The 22,879-nt window shown below is 39.5% G+C and overlaps 1 protein-coding gene across 3 annotated transcripts in view; it reads left to right on the forward strand.

Moving 5' to 3' along the window:
- Positions 1–22,879, forward strand: part of LOC116255467 (uncharacterized) — a 95,966-nt gene that overhangs the window by 2,786 nt on the left and 70,301 nt on the right. For 2 of the 3 annotated variants that reach the window (XM_031631296.2, XM_050078405.1), the window contains exons 5-21: positions 4,532–4,605; positions 4,718–4,772; positions 4,871–4,919; positions 5,098–5,235; positions 5,935–6,016; positions 7,347–7,425; positions 7,591–7,637; positions 7,773–7,961; positions 11,017–11,092; positions 12,046–12,126; positions 12,224–12,304; positions 17,659–17,735; positions 17,873–17,927; positions 18,060–18,108; positions 18,186–18,323; positions 19,296–19,377; positions 19,460–19,538. In XM_031631296.2, coding sequence (XP_031487156.1) covers positions 4,532–4,605; positions 4,718–4,772; positions 4,871–4,919; positions 5,098–5,235; positions 5,935–6,016; positions 7,347–7,425; positions 7,591–7,637; positions 7,773–7,961; positions 11,017–11,092; positions 12,046–12,126; positions 12,224–12,304; positions 17,659–17,735; positions 17,873–17,927; positions 18,060–18,108; positions 18,186–18,323; positions 19,296–19,377; positions 19,460–19,538 — 1,431 coding nt within the window. Of the gene's footprint in view, positions 1–4,531; positions 4,606–4,717; positions 4,773–4,859; positions 4,920–5,097; positions 5,236–5,934; positions 6,017–7,346; positions 7,426–7,590; positions 7,638–7,772; positions 7,962–11,016; positions 11,093–12,045; positions 12,127–12,223; positions 12,305–17,658; positions 17,736–17,872; positions 17,928–18,059; positions 18,109–18,185; positions 18,324–19,295; positions 19,378–19,459; positions 19,539–22,879 lie in introns of those variants that run through there. The other variant, XM_031631297.2, reaches the window with a different exon arrangement.

Raw genomic sequence — 22,879 nt, forward strand, 5'->3', positions numbered from 1 at the left:
GATAAGACCCTTCTGATTTCTGGCAAACTCAATACCTAGGAAATAGCGTAGCTCACCAAGATCCTTGGTGACAAAGTGTCGTCCAAAGACATCCTTGATGTTGGAAATCCCCTGAATATCATCCCCTGTATCCCCTGAATATCATCCCCTGTAACAATGATATCATCAACATAGACAAGAACTATCACTGTACCTGTAGAAGTTTTCTTGACAAAAAGGGAATGATCGGCCGAAGAACGTCGGAAGCTCTCATTCTCAATATTCTTTGATAATTTTTGGAACCAAGCTCGAGGACTTTGTTTCAGACCATAAATTGCCTTTCTCAATCTGCACACTTTCTGACACTCCCCCTCAGCAACAAACCCTGGTGGTTGCTGCGTATACACTTCTTCATGTAGGTCACCATACAGAAAGACATTTTTGACATCAAGCTGTGATAGAGACCAATTCTTGCTGACTGCAACAGCGAGAAGAACCCGTAAAGAAGCATGTCGTGCCACAGGAGAGAAGGTATCATAATAATCAACCCCATAAATCTGAATATAGCCTTTAGCAACCAGGCGAGCCTTATATCTCTCAATGCTGCCATCTGCTCTGTATTTAACAGTAAATACCCATCTGCAACCAACAATAGCTGCATCAGATGAAGGAGTAACTAGTGTCCAGGTGCCTCTAGACTGAAGAGCATCCATCTCTTCTTGCATTGCTGCGGCCCATTTAGGATCAGAAAGAGCGTCCATGGGAGTCTATGGAAGAGCTACAGCCGACAGTCCCTTGACAAACTGTCGGTAAGTAGGAGTGAGTCTATCCATGGATAAATGACCAGAGAGAGGATGCAAAGTGCAACTGCGTTTGCCTTTCCTTTGAGCAATGGGCATATCAAGTTCATTAATATGAGGACCAGAAGCATGCTCTGGAGAGTCCCCTGTGTCATCATCACATAAAGAATTGTCAGCAGAATTTGTGTGTTCAGGAACTACCTTGGGCGTGCTGGGTGAAGGCACAGGAGCACAGTGGGCAGGTTCAACAGGTTTAGTGCGACGTTGGTAGATAGCCCCAAAACGCGAAGCAACTGGTTGTGGACAACTCATGAGAGGTAAAGGAAGGTGGACTTCATCACTAAATTCAGGCACCCTTAATTGAGTTCCATTTGGAGAGAAATAAGAGGTTGACTCAAAAAATGTAACATCAGCACTCACATAATATCGACGAGTAGAAGGATCATAATAGCGATATCCCTTTTGAGTGCGGGAATAACCAACAAAGATCGTTTTGATAGCCCGAGGGGATAACTTATCTCTCCCAGGACCAAGCAACTGAACAAAGGCAACACATCCAAAAATACGAGGGGCAACAGAAAACAATTCTCTGTCAGGAAAAAGGACAGAGAAAGGAATAAGATCTCCCAACACAGATGACGGCATGCGATTAATAAGATAGCATGCTGTAAGAACAGCATCTCCCCAGTAAGAATGGGGAACATGGCTGTGTATGATAATGGTTCTGGCAACATCAAGAATATGTCGGTGTTTTCTTTCAGCAACCCCATTTTGTTGAGAGGTATAGGCACAAGAAGTTTGGTGAATGATACCCTTATCCCTGAAAAATTGTTCTAAAGAGGAAGCACAGAATTCAAGAGCATTGTCAGAGCGCACAATCTTGACACAAGTATCAAACTGAGTCAGAATTTCATTGATAAAATTTTTGATTACATGACCCGCTTCAGATTTGTGTTTCATAAGAAAAACCCAACTAACACGACTGTAATCATCAACAACAACAAGATAATACCGATGACCCTGAAGGTCAGGAGTACGACTCGGGCCCCAAACATCAAAATGAAGTAACTCAAACACAGAGTGGTTACTTCTACTGGACCGTGGAGGAAAGGATGACCGATGGTGTTTGCCTAACTGACAAGACTCACATTGAAAAGAAGACTTATGAGACAACTGAGGGAGAACATGCAGCAGTTTCTGAAACGGGAGATGTCCAAAACGTAAATGCCAAGTATAAGCCGAGGATGAGGACGACCCCGACGAGGTAGATCCAGCAAAGGGAAAGGAATGCACTAGCCTGTAGAGACCTCCCTGTTCACGGCCACTGCCAATCACCCTGCCCGTCAGTATATCCTGAAACACAAGAGAGGAAGAGTCAAATATAGCACGACAATTTAATTCTCTGGTAATCTGACTGATAGAAAGTAGGCTATGGGGGAATTCTGGTGCATGAAGAACGTGCTGCAGCGGCAATGATGAAGTAAGTTGGACCTCTCCATGTCCAACAACTGGTGAATATTTTCCATCTGCTAGAATAACCGAACGACCCGGTGGAGTAGGGACGTAAGAGGTGAATTGCGCCTTATCCCCACAGAGATGTGTCGATGCACCAGAATCAATAAGCCAATCTGTAGTGTCAGTAGCAGAGCAGACTGTACAGGCAGAATACATACCAGATGAAGAAGCACTCGCAGCGGTAGGAACAATAGAAGTGGTCGGACCAGGGGCTTGATGGGCTCTGTCGCCAATCAAGTTCCTCAACTGAGAGAGAATGTCATCTACATGCAGCTCACTGGAGGAGGCAGTGTGCTGAGGCTTAGGCTGCTCGGGAGAATCAGTAGATACAGTCTGATTTGCAAAAGCTGGACGGCTATGTTTCTGCCAACACTTATCCACAGTATGACCAATGCGGTGACAAAACTGACATACAGGGCGCGAAGGGGTATTGCCACGGCCACGGCCCCCTTGTCCTCTGGCAAAAAAGGGTCCACCTCTGCCACGAGTAGCAAGCATAGCAGAAGTGGTATCAGGAACAGTCGATGCAGAGATCGGAATTCTGCTTAGCCTACTGTAAGCCTCATCAATAGGAGGAATCGAGGGACTAGTAAGCATTTGGTTCTTTGCTGATTCATAAACAAAGTCTAAACCATAAAGAAATACCCCTACCATAAGCATATCTCTGTATGCCTTTTGTTGTTCACACTTGCATGCGGGAAAGTAGCTATTCAGTCTCTCAAACATGTACTTGAGACTAGAATAATAAGTGTGAAGAGGTCGGCCATCTTGTCGCATCTGATGAATATCATGATGAAGCTGCATAATGCGCGTTTCATTTCTTGCCTGTGAATACGTGGCAGCAAGGGAATCCCACATATCCTTTGCACTTTCCTTGTGCAAGACTTCATTTGCAATTTCTTGAGAGAGAGTACCAACAATCCATACCATAACCAACGAATTATCTTTGAACCAAGTAGTATATTTTCCAACCTTCTGTAATGAGCGATAATGCTGGAAAATATGAGATATTCCTTGTCATGAGCGATCAAGGTTCTTTTTACTTGCATGGCCCACATCTCGTAATTACCCCCATCCATTTTGGTGATAATGCTGGAAAATGGGGAACTCTTCATCTCTCCCGACGATACAAAGGAAGAGGTATTAGCTCCACTACTAATTTCAGACATCTTTTAACTCAAAAAAGGAGGAAACCGAGCCACGAAATAAGAAGCGCAGAAATATACAATCACATGTATATAACTACGAAAAGATCATAAAGATGATAGCAACCAATACTCAATCAGACGAGACATGTTGACCTGGACGAGAAGGCGGCTGTGTAAAAGAGAGCAGCGACAGACAGCGGAGCAACGGCAGAGTGCACACGCGGCGGCGGCGCAGGCGGACGGGCGCAGGCGGGTGCAGGCAGAGTGCGCAGGTTGAGGCAACGCTTGCGGGACGGCGGCGAGCGCAGGCTGAGGCGACGGTGCGGGACGGCTGGCGGGCTGAGGGACAGCAGACAGGCAGGCTGAGGCGACGGTCGGACAGCAGCAAACGATCGGACGACGGCGATGGGCAGGACGGCGGCAGGCGGCAATGGGCAGGGCGGCGATGGGCAGGGCGACGAGGGGCAGCAGGGATGGGTCGGGCGGCAATGGGCAGGGCTGGGTCGGGCGGCGGCAGCTGACGCCGATCAGGCGGTGGCTGGCGCCGCTCAGTCGGCGACAACTCGCTGAGGAGGAGACGGCTGGGGCTCTGATACCATGATAAATTTCAAGAGAACTAATCTTTAATTAACCTCGAAAGAAACCCTAACTCCTCTTTATATAGACTAGAGGAGAGGGAAAAGTTACAAGAAAGTCATTAAAAGAAACATTATTACACAAGTGCCCTCTCAAGCCTAATACTGAATATAAACACGTCTTAACAACAATAAAGTTAGTTTATTATTAGTTTGAACTTTGAAGGGAAACAATGCATAAAACTTTTTTTTAAATAAAAGAGAACTACAGAGTTTAGATAGCCTGGATTTATCCGAGGCCAAAAAATAAAACAACAGCATCTTAGAGATAGACATTCCAATGAGATAAAAGTATGGTCCTCCTTCTGGTGAGATACACTCATCAGTAATGGGAGCCTCTTTTTCAAAAGAAAATGACTTCCAGGGAGATACACTTGATGAGAGGTGTAGAGTTGTTCTGTCTTCTGTTTATACTTCCTTCTGTAATACGTTATTCAATTTCATCTTCATGCAGAAGCTGGATTTAACTTTCTCGTAAATGCACTCCTTTTGAAGGGAATCTCTCAGGAGCTTTGGGGAAGAGTTCTGGTAAATTTTCCATACCTTCATTAAATACAGTAATTTATTTAGTGGTGCTATTCTTGCATGCTAGGTCTTTACATATTACGCTTAAGTATACGGAACCTTTGACATTGTCTAGGTATGCATATCTGGGAGGTTTGAGGCTATTGAAATGGCACGATCAATTCTTGATAGTGAGTTTTCTTTAACACATTGCTAAGATTCTGTTCTAACATATCTGAATAGGTGAATGAATTTGTCATTTTCTTTTTTCTCTTGAGCTAATGAGCAGGTATGGCTGCTAAAGTTTATATTTTTGAAGGTGGTGTTGGCACTGTCAGGTGATTTCATTCTTCCATTTCTTTGATGATTTCTCCAGATCAACAGCTGATTCTATATTCTCTCATCAAAGTCATTTATCTATAGAAAAATGCTCTCTCTGATCCGTTTTCCTTATCTGGTTTTATAATGTTCATTTGAACTGTGATGCATATTAGTTTTTCCAACAAATCCTTTCAGTAAAATCAAAATGGTGAATCTTCTACTTGAGGGCATCCATTTGGTTGCTGCAGCAGAGGCTTTGTTCCTTGGTTCACGAGCTGGAATTAACTCGTGGGTTCTATATGACATACTGTCAAATGCTGCAGGGAGCTCAAGGTAATCACCTTTCCTATTTGAGTAGTATTCATGCATGGTATTTATTAACTTGAATTTATTCTCAATAATTGTCATGATTATACTTCTTATGAACAATGGCAAAGCTCTCTCAAAGGCACATCTAAAATGCCAAAAGCATATTTGTGGATGCAGTTTGACTGTGCTATATGTTTAGATAACAGTGTTGATGCAGCTCTGTCTAGTTCTAGATTTAGTTAACACTCACCAAGATTGGCTTGTGACCATTTTGAATGTTGGTTCCAGTTTTTTGCATCAACAAGGTGTCTTAGTAAGTCGTCTCAACTCTCAACTAGCACCATGTACACTTCTAACTTTGGCATTGCTTGTGATATACCCACTATCTACGATTTAACAACTAATGGCAATAATTGAACTTAATTATCTTTTAGAATTTTATGGAACTTTTTCCTTTTTTTCAAAACCGATGGGAACTTTCATCCTATAAATGGAAATTGAGTTTTTGACTCAAAAAACTGTAAACCAGCTCTTGAATCACAAGTACTAAGAAATCCTTGAAGTCCAGACCCATTACTTTTTATGCAATCTTTGTCTGCTTGACTCTGATTTGTATGGATCGCTTTCAGAATATCCAAGTCAGTATCAATATATGGACTGGTAAATGTTTTCATTATTTTCTTGTTAACTAAGGACTTATTACAAAATTGTTGAGATGTGCAGGATTTTTGTGAATCGGGTTCCTCAGATGATAAAGGGGCACTTTGATGAGCATCGCTCTTTAAATTCATTGATTCAGGACCTGGTATTGTATCCCCAAATATTCCTATCTATTTCTACACTCATAACACATCCATTTAATTGGTGCTAATATTACACATGGAGGACTGCATCCTAGAACGCTTGCTGCTTGAAATGTCGGGAATGTTGACTCTGTAGGTCCATTTGTAACCTGGTGGTCCTATAGTTCTTTTTCTCCTACTGTTTTCTTTTTTTGCTTTTAGCTGCATGGCACTGGGTTGCATTTTTCAATTTTGCAACAGATTTATTTCATGTGGGTCTGGATACTAGAATTATCATATTTGTCATTAATATATGTGCAAGTCATGCATACCTTGCTGCATTTATACAGTTTTATGTAAGCATGTCCTTCACAGCATTTTTTTTGACATGATCATGCTCTTTTATGGATGTTATTTTTGTTAGATTTAAGGATTAGCTTTAATGTAAATATGCATATATGTTTTTATACATACTATCATATATCTTAAACTCCTAATAGTTTGATGTATGATTTGTATATATAAATATATGTATGTATGCATAGGCCCTTTTTTTATTTATTTTCCTTTTATTTTTCGTGCATTTTTCTGCATAGTTTTTTTACTTCTTTTTGTTAGCAAAGGGAACTAGCTGTTGGCCTCTCCCAACTGCTAGAAATCTAGCAGTTGGAGCTTCCCAACGGCTAGCTCCTCTTCCTCCTTCTTCCTTTTTTTCTTTATAAATAAGGGACTTGGGTCCTTTCTAAGCATGACCTTTAAGGCTTGATTTTGTGTATTATGTGAGATTGAATACGAGTTTTTCACCTTTAGTTTGAGGTTTCTCCTTGTGTGATTTCTTTGAGTAGCTGGTATATTCAAACACACATACAGACACACACAGGAGTGGACTTACATCAAATCCAAGGGTGCGTGCTAATGAGAAAAAAATAGAAGATCGTAGGTGGTGATTAGCAATATTTTAAAATAGGAAGTGCTTTCTTCATTCTTTTTCATTTATTTTCTGGACTTAAGTGTTATTCTTCTTGTTGCCACCCCTAATCTCTTTTGAAGAGATATTAGGATTATTCAATAGAATGATTTTCTTCTCTCCGCAATTCTGCGATACACATAAAGTTGCTCTTCCTTTACTGATATTCTTAAAAGAATGACTTGTGATGCCATAAGCTAATGTAAAATTGCATTGATTAGTCATCCTTCTTTGATATGTCAGACCATCTTTTGCAGCATAGTTCTTCAAGGGGCTAAGTTTTACATATAAAAATTTTTGGCAAATATCGTGTGGCTGAAATTTTGTAGTGTAATGCACTGTCAGATATTCTGACATGAGTAAATGTCATTTTTCTCCTTTTTAAGGGATTTGTTTGTGATATGGCCAAGTCACTCATCTTTCCTCTTCCACTTCTATCCGCTGCTCATGAACAACTGATCTACGGTACATACTTCTTTCCCTTTCGACTTTTATCAGCTGCTCATGAACAACTGACATATGGTACATATTTTTGAGAAAGAGTAACTTGTGATTTGGAATGCGTGGATATTAGCAACATACATTTTACTGATAAACCTTCAATTTTTTCCTACAATTCTATTGTTTTAGGATCGTTATGTGGATATGGAGAGCAGCCAGATGCTACTTTGGTTAAGGTTGTGACATCTTTAAATAGAATGGTTTTGCTTTAGTTATGTTGTACATTAGGTACAATCTTCCAATTTTTTGGTGGATCTGTTGTTTGGACTTACAAGTCCTTCATTATTCATGTGTAACTTGTTGTAGCATAGGCATGGGAGAACGCGACTGGCATCAGTGTTGCTGCTTCTATAGAAGCCCATGCTTCCGAGGATCTGAGATGTCAGACAGTTACATCGTTGGATGCTATTAAGAAAGTTGGATTTATTGGGCTTGGTGCTATGGGGTTTGGGATGGCAACTCATCTACTGAAATCTAACTTCTGCGTTTATGGATATGATGTGTGAAGTTTTCTCCTTCTGTTACCATTGTTCACTTGATTGTCTTTTTTGCATCAGTTAGTTTTCCCACAAAATTCATCCTATGTGTTTCATTTAACGTTTGGTTTGACTTGTCTTTTCTTCTTCCTTTTTTTTTTTTTAGTTTGTTGTTTTGGTATCTTGGTTATCACTGATATAGTCTTACATAATCGTTGCCTTTAATTTTATTAAAGCACATACATTTTACTTAGGCTGGGGTAGTTATGCACAAAACCATCACTAGTTTATGGTAGAAAAGCTGTTTCTCTTTTATTTCTATGTTCTTAATACTTGGCACATCCATGGAGCTGAGCAGTTGTTTCACTGAAGATCTATGATGTGACTCATTATTTGATGTTTATTCCTTTTCTTACTTACATAATTTATGCTTATGACTCTGTTTTTTGGTGGACCTCAGTTCCTGTCAATATTAGTCAATTCATCTCATATTTGAAGCTTTGATGGCATACTTTTGGAAATTTCTGTTCTACTAACTCTTTGATAGTGTTGATAGCTTTTCTGTTGTACTAGTTTGATAATTTTGTTAGTTGCACACACCCTGCATTATTGAACATAAATTGCTTCTTGTTGTTCAATAAAATCATTTAGGCATGCCAATATCAACTGGTGTTTTCCTGCCACCAACTGACTAATCAGAGCTCTTAGAATTGGTCAAACATACTTCACAATCTTGCTCAAAGTACTCATTTAAATTTCTCATCACATGCCTGTCAGTCTACTCATACAACTCCCATGTATGTTTTGCCCGCATAGTTTGGTCTTCACTTCTACCTCCTATTCTTTTCTCTTTGAAAATTTCCATTGGTAAGCCTAGATGGATGTTCACCTTTTTGTTCCACCTTCCCCTGATATGCTTGTTGCTAGCTTTCACTTAAACTACCCAGTTACATTGTTAAAAATAATTTCATAGACTAACTCCCATAGGACTTCTGATTTTGTTCTGATTTTTCGACTTTCATTATCCTTTTATGCATGCCCTTCTGATATCAAAGTTACATGAGTTTTTAAACTAGAAATGTCTTTTTGCCTTAAGATCATACATGCTTATGTTTCTGGTACAAGATCTTTTTTTTTTTTTGTATTTATGAGAAAAGAAAAGTCTTAAGCTTTTCTGCATAGGCAGTGAAATGTTTTAGTGCTTGTTTTTGAACCTTTGCTACCATGCACAATCATTGGTGGGGATCCATGTAACTGCGTCCTGGAAATTTTCCCCAATTATTCCTGTGAAATGGGTTTCCTGTGGCTTGCGCATCAATGTACTGTAAAGGATATGCTAAAACCCGTGTTTGGTACAGTATAGTGTGAAAATAGCCTTCTTGGCTTCTTTAGAGAGTGGCTTTGGATATTGTGCAGTTTGACTGCATCTTAAACGTAGCCTCTCCCTATGTGATCTCTTTGACATGTCAGAGAAAATAAAATAGGTTGGAGGCAACACATGGCCCCACCTTAGGAGAGGGGGAGGAGGGTGAAAGGAATCAATCAAGCTGATAAATAGCTCAGAAATATCAGGCTGAAGAAGTCTATGTATAGACACTCTTTATCTATACCAGATCAACACACATAGCCACACAAAAACTGTTCTAAACAAGTGCAATAATGCACTTAATTCTTTCAGATTACTTGCAGAAAAATATACAAAGGCTTAGAAAAGCCTCAATTACAGCTTGTCCAATAGATAGTAGTAGTTAAGGCCATTGGGATCTCCAATGGCTAGAAAAACTAGTCGTTGGTGGTTCCAACGACCAAAGTGATGCTCTGCTATAATCAGCAAAACAGAATAGACAAAATGAAAAAAGTAAAATACAACAAAAACTTAAGGAAAAAGTAAATAAAAAACTAAGAAAAATACAATAAAGGATATCATATGATCCAAATTAAATTATTTATAACAAACTACTATCCTAATGCATATTTCCTAACATAGGTGACAGGTCGGCATCATCCTAGCCCATTTTCTATTCTTTGTAAATGAGATGGAATGAGAAGCTGGGAGGTCTTCATTTCTCTCTTTTAAAGAAATTATATTTTTTTAAGAAATAGATGAGAGAGAGCCCTTATGTCAGAGGGATAAAGAACTACTCTCCTGGTAAGTTACGCCAATTGCAAATGGACTCAACCCCACTTTGTTCATTATAAGTGATTTATTCGTTTCACTTTTCAAGAATAAAATAATTAATCTTTGACATAATTTTGGTTGTGCTATGGTTGATCCATTTTAACTTTTTATATCTCAATTTTGCTTATCTCAAAGTAACATAATTGGAAACTTGTTTCTACTAAGCAACTATGTAGAACATGTGCATGGTAACATTTACCATCTCAGCAACTGTCACATGAGTGTTGATGCATGCACAGAGTTCAGATGCAGAGCGGTTTAAAAAGCTCGGTCCTTATCTATATTTGACAAAAAATGTACCTGTGCAGGGATTCATAACTAAAAAGTCTGAGAAAAAAAAAATACAATTGACCAAATTGAAAGAAATATTAACAGGTTTTAGAATGTTGGAAAAGAGACTGGACTTGGTCAAAGTTATCTAAGTCCAAACTTGGATGGAAGAACAGTGGATTTACACCACATACAGCTTTGATAATGTTGAGCCATGTACAGGGTCAAGCTTGGGTCTAGACCCATTTCTGAAATATTGGCATGTGTATGGCTGGCTTTTAGCTGTGCAAACATGCAGTAACTGGTAATTCAGTTCAGTGGTTTCTGGAGTGGGGGACTAGTTATGCGTATTCATATGGGTATGGGCATGATTATCGATTCTTGTGCATTGGTGGCAATTAGGGGAACTCTGAACCGCTGCCTGAGAAAAGCAAAGAATATATACATCATTACTACCTCTATAAATTGATTAGATTGAGTCATGCGTTTCTCTTATTGCTTCTGAGCTTTTTTTTTCATTTTTTTTTTAACTTGACATGAAGCTGTAAGCATAATTGCAGTTTTTTTTTCCTTAATCATGTCAGGAAAGATTATATGTATCCTATGTAACCTTTTAGTCACTTACTGTAGGTGTATGAGCCAACCTTAGCTCGGTATAAGGCTGCAGGTGGCTTAGTGAGCAGGAGTCCTGCAGAAGCAGCTAATGGTAACTCAACCCTCTCTCTCTCTCTCTTTAGTGCTAACCTAAGTCACACAGGTGTGGGTACATGGTGCCGGTGTGTGTGTATATATATACACAATACCTTTGTTTTTCCATTTTCGTTAACTCTTTAGTCATTGTCGTAAATAAAGTCTTACTTTAAGGTCATTTTAGTAAAAAAGTTTGAATATTTTTTTTTAAAAAATACATAGCATGACCTTTTTTTGAAAGCATATAACATATCTTTTTTTAAAAAAAAATAAAAATAAAAACAAAAAACATTTTTTTTTAAGAAAATAAAGCCTGTCCTTTCTTTCTAAAGGACAAGTGACTATCGCCCTTTTACGACAGAGTTGTCTCTTTTGCTCTCAGCAGAAAGGATGAGAGCACACTGTACCACTGGCATCTCTGTCGACTGTCAAGGAAGAGAGACAGACAGCACTGTGGTCCTTTGTGTCATGGACCAGAGAGAGAAAGGTGCATAAAATGGCAAGAAAAGGGGAGGAAAAAAAAAGGGGGGGGGGCAAGTGAGGAAAAAGAAGTAACATGCAAAAGGTGGTGTGGTTTATGCACTGGACATGTGTTGACACCATCCAGTGCTGCATGGGTGTCTATTTAGGCGGGGTCCATGTGACTTAGGTGCTAGCCTGTAAGGAGATGATCCACCAAACTTTTGTTGCCAAAACTGAATGGATGAGGTACATGGAAAACACAAAACCAAAATCAACTATCTCAGGTTACATCCTGCCCAAGTACAGTCTGGACTGGAACTTGAAAACATTCTTAATTCCTAAAGAAGGTTAGGAAAAAGCAGCTGTGTCTCCAATAAACATGACTGATGTGGTCGAAATGTAGTGTGCGATTGCAGCTTTACAGCTCCTTCTAATGTTGAGGTCATTTGACATCTCAATGTTGTACATAATCGTTACCTCATTTGTATCCAAAATTGTTTGTCTCAGATGTTGATATATTAATTGTGATGGTTACAAATGAGAAACAAGCTGAGTCTGTCCTTTTTGGAGAAGCTGGATCTGTGGCTGGTAAATTTGATCTTCTTCTTTGTCTTGAAATAGTACCTTACAGCTTTGTTTTGTACATGTTTTCAGATTCCTTTAATTGTTTGCTCTGTTCATTCAGCCCTTCCATTCGGAGCATCGATAATCTTGTCCTCCACAGTTTCACCTGAATTCATGAAAAAGCTTGAAGGTCGACTGTATGGTAGGTCTGCATTATCTTGTACGAAACATTTGTTCTTAAGATGCTTTCTCCTTGACATGCAACTTGTCTACTTCCTGTACATTCTTATTTCAAACTACTTGTTATGATGAAGGAAACGGTCATATTATGGGGTGAAACTTTGAAATCTAAAGCTAAACACTCTTAAAGGAGAAAATACATGGTAAATGAAGGACCTACCTGCAGAGAAGAAACAACTGGTTGTAGATGGATTTATAAGGTGAAAACCAAGAGTGATGGGTTTTTAAAGCAATACAATGCTACATTAGTAGATAAAAGGTATACTCAAGAGTCAAGACTATGAGATACATCATGAGGAAAATTTTGTCTCTATGGTTAGAATGGCACAGTTAGAACCCTTATTGCTTAAATAGAGAGGAATATTTTTCAAATTGGTGTAAGAAATGCATTCTTAAATTTAGAACTTGGAAATAAAGTATCTATGGACATTCGACCTGGTATGGATGTTCCGAAGGGGAAAAATGTTTAAAATGAGGAAAGCATTATGTGGCCTCAAACAAGCATGGAATGCTTGGTTTGACAAACCTTACAATAAAACTTTGAAATGTGAATTTAAGTTTTCTTTCACTGATACTGGATTATTTGTTTGACATACTATTATATGCACTGATGTTCCACATGGATGATATGTTCTTAATGGTAAGTGATAAATAAAAAAGTCAAAACCCTTTTAACACAAACATTCAAAATGATGGAGTTGCTAACCTATTTTGGACAAGGGAATATTTTGTATTTGGTCCAAATTTGCCTCAGATGTTGTTGTTAGATGCGGTATAACAAGATACACTAAACTCCAGCAGTTGTTGGGACCAAGATGAGAACTGAAGTCTGAAGATGAAGCTGACCTTATATAAACAATTTGCTGGATCTAAAGATGAAGCTGACCCTATATAAACAACTTGTTGGATCTCTTGTGTTTCAGTATTATCAAACTTGATGTATCCTATGCTGTTCGGTGGTTAGTCAATTTTAACACAGGAAAACAGTCACTAGATCCACAAGAAATACAAGGAACTCTATATGCACCAAGTCCTCACAAAAAGGAAAAGGGAACCCTTTAGTAAAAGAGAACAAGACTGCTTCAAAGAAGCATATATATTGTTGAACATAAAAAACATAGAAAACACAAAATATAACGTGGAAAACCCTCAACACGAGGAAAAAACCACGATATTAGGAGATGATTCCGCGCTCACTAGCTGCCGGTCACTCTCTCTCTTAATCCCCCTTTGCCGAAAGAAACTATCGATAGAGTGACACGCATACTCACGTGCATTGTCAGAGCGAAAGGTTTGAACAAAAGCTGCAAACTGAGTTTCCTCAAGGATGATGAAGGTCTCAATGACATTGGGCACTCCACTATGGTCCTTCAACAAGTACACAAAAGTGTTACGAGAGTAATCATCTATAAAATGTAATACAATACTGAAAACCATGACAAGTGGGAATTCCCAAAGGCCCCCACATATCCGAATAGATGAAAGCAAATACTTTATTAGAACGACTTATAGAAGCAGGGTATGAAGCCTGAACATGTTTACCCAGATGACAAACATCACAAGATAACATGGTCATATCTAGACTTGAAAATAAGTCAAGAAACAACTGTCTAAGCACTCTGAATGGAAGATGCCCAAATCTCTCATGCCATCGCAAGACAAGCTGAAGGAAGTCCTCTTTACTCTTCTTCATCTTGTTAACCGTTGTCACGAGAGTTGTAGCAACACACATGGGTAGTCGATACAATTGTCACAAAAAACATGTTTTTTTCAAAAAAAATGTGATAAATTAAATTGCTACTTAAAACTTAAAAAAACACATTTTTTTGAAAAAAAAAATTAAAAACGACAAACACGTTTTTTTCACTTGTTTCATTTTTTTAATGCCAATTTTTTTTTTCATTTTCTATTTTTTTATTTATTGCAAATGTACTTATATTTTGATGTTTGTGTCATTAGTTTCTCACTTATTTTATTTTTCCTTCATTTTTAGTTTTTTTTTAATTTTTAAAATTTATTGTATTTTTCCCTTTTTTCTCAAGCTTGTTGTGTTATACCTGAAAAGTTGTTTAAAACTCCGAAACGGTATTTGTGACTATGATCGATACAGACCCTCAAAAGCCAAACCAATCCCAATCCTCTTTCGTCACCAAGTATTGCAACACACAATGATTTGCAGAAAAAATAAGTTTACAATTCAATTCTTTTGTAATCTTGCTAACAGACAAGTGGTTTGGAACATGTAAGGCATTATGAACCAAGAACTTGTTTAACGGTGAGAGACTCCATTTTCCGGCTATGGAGATAGATGAACCATCGGCAAGAGAAACCCGTTTCTTCCCAGAAGTGAGCTAATATTCATACAAAACCTTAGGATTTCTAGTCATTTGGTGCATAGCACTACTATCAACAATCCACTCTCCCACACAAGAATTACCTTTTTTCACCAGAGATTGTAAGGGCACGATTGACTTTCACATCATCTGATGACTTAACCTGACTAGTATCAATGCGGCTCAGGAATGCACAAAACTCACAAATCTGATCGGCAGAGATTGTTGGTTTTCCCCCATATGGATTTGCAATTTTAGAGAAAGACTTCTTCCCACTAGAAGCTCTTCCACGACTATTTTTCTTCTCAGGATAAAGATCTCAGCAAAACTCAATGGTGTGACCAGATTTCTTGCAGTGAGTACACTTTCGAGAGGGTCGTGGAGCCCCCATAGGCCATAGGTGCTCGGCTAACAAGAGCAGACTACTTATTGCATAGGGAATGAGCCCCCTCTTTCCCTGTCATAACAAGACGTTGTTGCTCTTCAGCCTCAATGCGAAAATAGACATTCTCAATGGTGGCCATATCTTATGAATTAAAGATTTCACTTCTAATGCCTTCGAAATCGTCATTTAACCCAACCAAGAACATAAATACCCTGTTCTTCCATTCCTTGGCCCAATACCGCATCTGGTCTTGGGGACAATTCCAAGTATCATTAGAGTAGTAGTCAAGTTCCATTTAGATTTTAGCAGTCACATAAAGCTCTCCTTGCCGTAGAGCATAAACATCTTTCATTAGTTGATACACATGGACATCCTTTTTCTTCTGACCATACATCTGTTCTAAGATGACCCACATATCCCGAGCAGTCCTCTTACGAAGAATGAGAGGTTGAATATTAGAGGACACAGAGTTTGCAATTCATGTTTTAACTTGGTTGTCCTCAAGAAACCATGTTCCACGCCGGGCTAGCCTCAGGTGGTTCAGTCTTCTTCTCATTAACATAAGCAATTCACCGCTGACCAGCAATTCCCATAGTGATGGCAGTAGACCAACGCAAATAATTACCCTTGGTGAGTCGAATAGTAGTACCTTGAACAAGAATGTTATTTGTTATAGGGTTTTCAACATCCAACTGATCCGTATAAACAAGGGTTTTCCTCGAGTCTTCCATCATGCTACAAAAACCAGAAATAAAACAATAGAGAGACGTGTAGCCGATGCAGGGCACGACAACGACTTAGACGATGGACACTAGCAGTAGTGGCAGAGGGCAACGGTGGAACCGGCAGAGAAATCTTCCTGAGCTCCATGATAGAGAGATCTGCACGAGCTCCATGGTAGTGGCGACAACTGAGAGGATGGCGCCAAACTAGAAGAGCGAAAGGATTTGGGAGCTGACAAAGGGGAACGCAGCAATGACAGGGGAAGGCGATGCAGCGGCAGAGGTGGCCGATGCAGTATCAGGGGAGGCAACAATAGAAGAGGCGGGACGACCCCAGGGAAGGCAGCGACATATGACAACGACAGAGGAACTAGGACGACAACAGTGGGAGCTCTCAAGCAACAACGACGGCATGAGCTCTTAGGCAACAACAACATGAGTTCTTAGACAACGACTGTAGGAGTTCAGGCGACAACGACAACAACTGACCAGATGCAGGCTATGACAGCTTAGGCGATGACGACAAAAAAAGGGATGACAATAGCAACCAGCAGCTCAGGCGACGACGGCATAGGGGGTGGCCGAGAAGAAAAAGAATCCGGTCGGTAGGTCGCTTTCCTCCAGTCGAACCAGGTTTCACCATGATCGCCAAAGATTGAGGAGTTTGTCTGAGCGTTTTTGGTGGCCGATGGTCGCCGGTGGTGGCGACTGTGTTCCTTGGATCAGGCGGAGCGCTGCAGCAGGGCAGCAGCTTACACGTTCCTTTTCCCTTTCTTTTTTTTTGCCGAAAAATCATCACACAAGTTCTGATACCATGTTGAATAGAAAAGACATAGAAAACACAAAATATAACATAGAAAACCCTCAACAGGAGGAAAAAACCACGAGATTAGGAGATGATTCCAGTGCTCACTAGCTGCTGGTCACACTCTCTCTTAATTCTCTTTAACACACAAATTAGGGTTGAACAGGTCACTTAAATAGGACCCAACATGAACTGCCCCTGTAGAATAGGTCGGATCGGGTCCAGACCGGACCCAGTCATACATAACACGTCAACATATATACATACATGGGAGGGACGGAGTTTCCTAATTTATATAGAAGCTGCAACTTCTCTAGCTGTTGGAGTTTCTCCCTGTTGGATCCTCTAATGGCTAGAAGAATATATGTACAAAGATAAAAAAAAATAGAATCTGAATAAGAAAATAAAAAATATACATAATATAGTAAAAAACCAATATATATCTTTGCAATATATATATATATATATGTCTGTGTGTGTGCGTATGTGTGTGAAACTTTTGGTGTGATAATTAAAAGTTTACTAGAAACTCAGAAAGAAGCAAAGGATCCAGGTGATGTTAGATCCTTATTAAAGAAATTTGCTATTTGGACTTCTGAGGAAGCATGTAGCAATTCTGTTCTTAAGAAATTCTTCAAAGACATAGTTACAATCCATTTCAGTGTGCTTGGTTCTCTTGTGGAATGTGTGCTAGCTGGATGTATAGATTGCATTTTTCAATCACAATGTAGCTTGGTTGCCTTCTAAGGTGCATGTCATGTCTTGCAGAAGGCTGTTCGTTCAAACAATCTCCCTGGTTGTGATTGTGATGGCTCCATATTCAGCTTCAGTGAAATACAAATTTATATGTGAATCAAATCTATGCAGTCTAAACATTGGCCTTAGAATTAAACGTATAGACGATGTCTCCACAGCAACTTTTTTTTTTTTTATAAATAGTAGAGAGGAATACCATAAGTTTGAATTTTAATTGGCATATTTTAATCACTAAATATATATTCCATTCCATAATTGACAGTCTTTTTTATTAAGAAGCTCTAAGATTTAAAAAACTTCTGATGGATGGAACAGATGAACAAAAAGACTTGAAGTTGGTGGATGCACCAGTGTCTGGGGGTGTCCTGAGAGCTGCAACCGGAACACTTACGGTATGCTGCTATTTTACATTTGTTGTACTTTATTTTCCTACTTCCATCTTTTGGTTGTTTTGTGAATGTTTTGGCAATAAGTATCATCCAGATCAGAAACGCCCTGCTTACTAATACTGGAAACACATCCAAACTAGATTATGGCTGCTGGTTCTGAAGAAGCACTCAGGTCTACCAGTTTAGTTCTTTCAGGTAGCAACCATATTTGGAAAACATATTATGATTGTGGGGCTTATGCATTTGCTTCCAAAAGTTGGTTATACTCCATATTATTTAACTTCTGATGTGTGACATGTGGTGAGGTATCTGAATGTTTATGAACAGCAATGTCTGAGAAGCTCTATGTTATTGAGGGCGGTGCTGGAGCAGCAAGGTTCTCAAATAGTTCGTTGATTTCATTTACTAGTACTTATGTTCAAGGAACTCATTATATGCTATCTTTTTCTTTAGCTCTGTGAAGATGGTGAATCAACTGCTTGCTGGAGTTCATATTGCAGCAGCAGCTGAAGCAATGGCTTTTGCAGCGGGGTTGGGCTTAAGAACAAGAACATTGTTTGATGTCATCATGCATGGTGGCAGTAGCTCATGGTATGCATTTGGATCATACAAAAAGTGGGAACCACTATGTATTAATGATTCACCATGTACAAATCTTGGCAAAACTATTATTTCATGTTAGCAAGCTATTGTTGTTAAACCGTCTGAGCCTTTGAGGGACTGTCAAGTGATGCTCTTTGGATCTGTTAGTAAAAGCTCTTTGCAGCTCTAAGCTGCATTTCATGGAAAGGGACATTGGCATAGTATAAATTTCTCAGATACTTTTTGCCTTCAATGTATTTGTCACCTAAACCTAATTTACTAAGGCTGCATTTGACTGCTTCAGATCTTGATTTTGCATTCACCACAGATTGCACATTTGTGGATTTAAAATAAAATTCCATTGTTTGTTTAAACTTTAAACAGTGGATTTCACAACAACAAGGCTAATTGGATCTTAGATATGGGGCTCTATGAAACACAGCCTAAAGGACTGGTTTTGTTGGATTCCATTTGGTCGTTGTGGGCTGGTTTATATGTTCTTCCCCCCTTGACTGTGCGTCGACACAAGTTCTCAACTTCTCATGCAGTATTTAGTTGTAACACAAATGCTACATTCATAATTTACATAAATTGGAAATTCTTCAGTGAATTAGCCTTCTTAGCAGTGTTTCTTTGGAGCCTTATAAGTCTCCCTTGATGTTCCATGTGTACATTGTTCCCATCCTTTGGTAGAGGTTCTTTGTCTTCCATAACTTGTACATGGCATTCACGTGGTCAAGATTTTGTCATATGGTTTTTTACATGTATGCCTGGTCTACTGTAAAATAAACGCTGACGTGACATCTTCTTTCATCCTCCTTATATCATAGTTTTCGTCCTACTGATAACATGCAATTCTGAATTTTCATTAATAACCTTTTTCATGTTTCTTACTAGGTTGTTGTAGATTGATAGGCGATTCTCAGTAACCTGTAAATGTCCAATCACTTTGACCATCAAAATCTGAATGTCATGTTTCAGGATGTTTGAGAATCGTGTACCTCACATGTTGGATGATGATTACACACCCTACTCTGCTGTTGATATCTTTGTGAAGGATCTGGTATGCAGAGATACTTATATCTTTTTTATGATATTAACAATGGCTGATTTCATATCTAGACCTTTTTCTCTGTGCTTTGTAGGGAATTGTGTTGCATGAGAGTAGAAGATTTAACATTCCACTTCATGTTTCAGCTGTTGCACTCCAGCAGTTCCTGTCAGGTTTAGCTCGGTATTACTTGGTTGATTCATTAACTTGAAGTAAAGAGCTTGCTTGGGGGTTAGGCCCCCTACCTTTATTCCAACAAAATGGTTATATACAAGGGAAGATCAAAACAGACCCTAACAATACACACAAAGGATTGGCCCAACCCTTCACCAAAAAAATTGTTACAGAACATAGCCTACAAGCTATGTATTTACATATTTAAGTCAGCAAAATAGTCATGAAGGTCATTGGCATGGTCCATGATTAGTCGTCCGATGTCAACTGTAGCAGCACCCTGCTCTACAGAAATTCTCACCTGAAATTGATCAAAACACCTGCTCCAGCCTGCATTTGGCCGTCGCCCTTCCAGTCTCTGTCTAATTTTCGTCACCCAATCTTTGAGAGGGGAAATGATGGCATAGTCACCACCATATTCCTTATGGAATTTGAGAATGCGCTCTAGACTTACATTTCTCCTTTGTGAATCCTTCCACTATCCTTGACAAATCACCACACAACCCAGATGCCCATTACCCACATTAGCTCAAGCCTGCTATTTTTGGTCCATGCCTGGTATGAGCTCTAACAATGTTAATTAACCATCCATTTCTATCTGAACTGATGGTGTCTTCACAGTATAGCCCAGTTTCCATCCAAATTCTTAGTTTGATTTTTGTCTTAGGAGGCCACTTGACTGAGGAAAAGCTATCCATGCAGCTCCTCCAAACCTCTCTTTTGAACCTACTTACCTGGGGTTCAAGACTTTCATGGAAACATCTGTTCCTAAGGCACCACATATTCCAGCAAACAATTAAGAAGGACATCCTCATGGACTTTCCTGGATAACACAAATTTGGTCTTGGATACTGATTTTAACATCACTATAAATCCTCACGTATCCATTCCCATCAACTCTATTGATGAGGACTTGCCCTAGCCATCCATCAACCCAAAACCTGATCCGTTCTCCATTTCCAACTTTCCACTCAACTTTGTTTTGGATCCAGCTGCATCCCCACTGCATTTCCAACCCCAGCTTTGATTAGTGGATCTTTTGAGTGTTCAAAGACTATGAGAGATAAGATATTTTTCCTTAAACATGTTAGCCCAAAGATCTCCACTGGTCAAAAGTCGACAACACCTGTTGGCTAGCGTCACTCTGTTCACTTCCTCCAACCTTCTTATCCCAACTCCTCCTTCCTCTTGAGGAAGACAGATTCTCTCCCATTTAACTAGATGCATGTGTCTTGATCCACCTTCCTCATTCCACAAGAACTTAATACAAGTTTGTTCGATTCTCCTTAATACGACCTTAGGCAATCTAATGGCCATCATCCAATAATAAGGCAAGGTCATCAACACATATAGGATGAGGCATAGCCGGCCCGCGTAGGGCAAGGTTCAAGCCTTCCATCCAGCCAACCTTTTTTCCACCTTAGTGAGGAGTGGCAAACACGGATCTTTTGTAAGATTTCCCTAGAACAGAGGTAACCCATGATAGGTCCCCAATAGACCATTGTAAAATACTCTGAATTTCGCACATGTGGCAGTCGACCATGGTTCTGGAAAAAATCTCATACTTGTGTTTGTTCACCTTTATACCTGCAAAGCATTCAAAATCCTGCAAAATTACTGCTATAGTGCTAATAGTTCTCTTGGAGGCCTTAACTACTATAATCACATGGTCAGCAAACAACATAGCACAACCATTAGGCCTCACTCGATGAATTTTAGGGACAAGGATGTTTTTGTTAATCGTTTCCTTGATGAGTCGTCTAATGAACATTTTCATAACAATGAGAAAAAGATAGGGGGACAAGGGATCGCCTTGTGTCAGCCCGTGTCTCCCATCAAACTTCTCTCCCATCCTACCATTCACAAGATGACAAGAATTCCGTAAGACACAGGGGTTACACGGTTCATGATTGTAGCAATCCATCTGGAATGAAACCCGAAAAACTGCATACTATTGGCTAAGACGGCCCAGGAAACCCTATCATAAGCTTTCAAAATCAAGCTTAAGACAACAACCTCCTTTGTCCCACAACTCCTTAGATGGTCTCATTAACCCACATGATGTTGTCATGGATATGCCTCCCTTTCGGAAAAGCTGCTTGGTTAACGTTAATAATGCGACTTAAGATGCCTCTCAATCTATTGACAACAACCTTCGCAATAATCTTACATATAGCGTTGCATAAGGAGAATGTGTATGAAATCTTTAACTTTCTTGGAATTTTCTTTCTTAGGGACGATACATGTCATAGTTTCATTGATACTCTTCACCATTTTCTTAGACGAAAAAAAGTCTTGCACAACATTCACCACATTAGCCTTCACCATTGCCCAACACTCTTGATAGAAATAATTTGGAAAGCCATTTAGACTGGCTGCACTGTCCTTATCTAAACTCCACAATGTTGTAGTCATCTCTTCCTCCTAGACAGGTTGAAGAAGCTGCTCATTTTCAGATTTTGTGACCCTCACTATGTTATCAATACCTTCAAACAAACATCCTTGTGCTTCATCCTTAGCTCGGAATTTTTTAAAGTAACCAGTGCACATTTCAAGTATCTGCCCGCTATGTACATATTCTATGCCATCGCATTCTAGACTTCTAATCTTTTGTTTAGCCTGCTTAGATTTAGCCATCGCATGAAAGAAGAAGGTGTTTTATCACCCTCCTCAAGCCATTGAATTGAAGACCTTTGCTTCGACATTACTTCTTCCATGAGGAGGGCCTGAGATAGCTGCTTCTTCACCCAATGTTCCCCGTCTAACACACTTTCAATTCCTTGTTCCACACGATCCCTGCAAACCTCCGATCTACTTCGCAGGTTAGCAATGTTATCATATTAGCAATGTTATCATTAAGGTTGCCAAAGGAATTCTTGTTCCAAACTAAAAGGGCCATTCTCAGTCTGTTAAGCTTAATTAGGAGACACATCATTGAACACCGTCTGACCTCACATCTCCAAGCTTCCAAAATCACTGCTTTACCTTCTTTGGCCATCTTACCTCTGGAATCATCTCTAATCTCCATGGTCCGGTAGACTAGCACACAGTAGTCCGAACTAGCAGGCGTCAAAACCTTTAGGCTGCCCTCACTTCCATAACTGGTCTGCCACTCATCGTTCGTTCACAAGGCACCAATCGCGCTTGCATTGCACTGAATCTTGTCCTTGTCTATGATTCGACCACGTGAACCTCTTATTTCTGTCTTCAACCTGCAAGCAAAAATGAAACGACTAAAGGAAATACAAGAACCAGTTGAAGGTGTTGATCATGATTTATTACTAATGCTCAACATGACATTAAAATCGCCAATAATCAGCACCGACCCTTCAACTCTAGA

The sequence above is a fragment of the Nymphaea colorata genome, chromosome 6, assembly GCF_008831285.2.
Source record: "Nymphaea colorata isolate Beijing-Zhang1983 chromosome 6, ASM883128v2, whole genome shotgun sequence".
In the NCBI taxonomy this organism is placed as follows: Eukaryota; Viridiplantae; Streptophyta; class Magnoliopsida; order Nymphaeales; family Nymphaeaceae; genus Nymphaea; species Nymphaea colorata.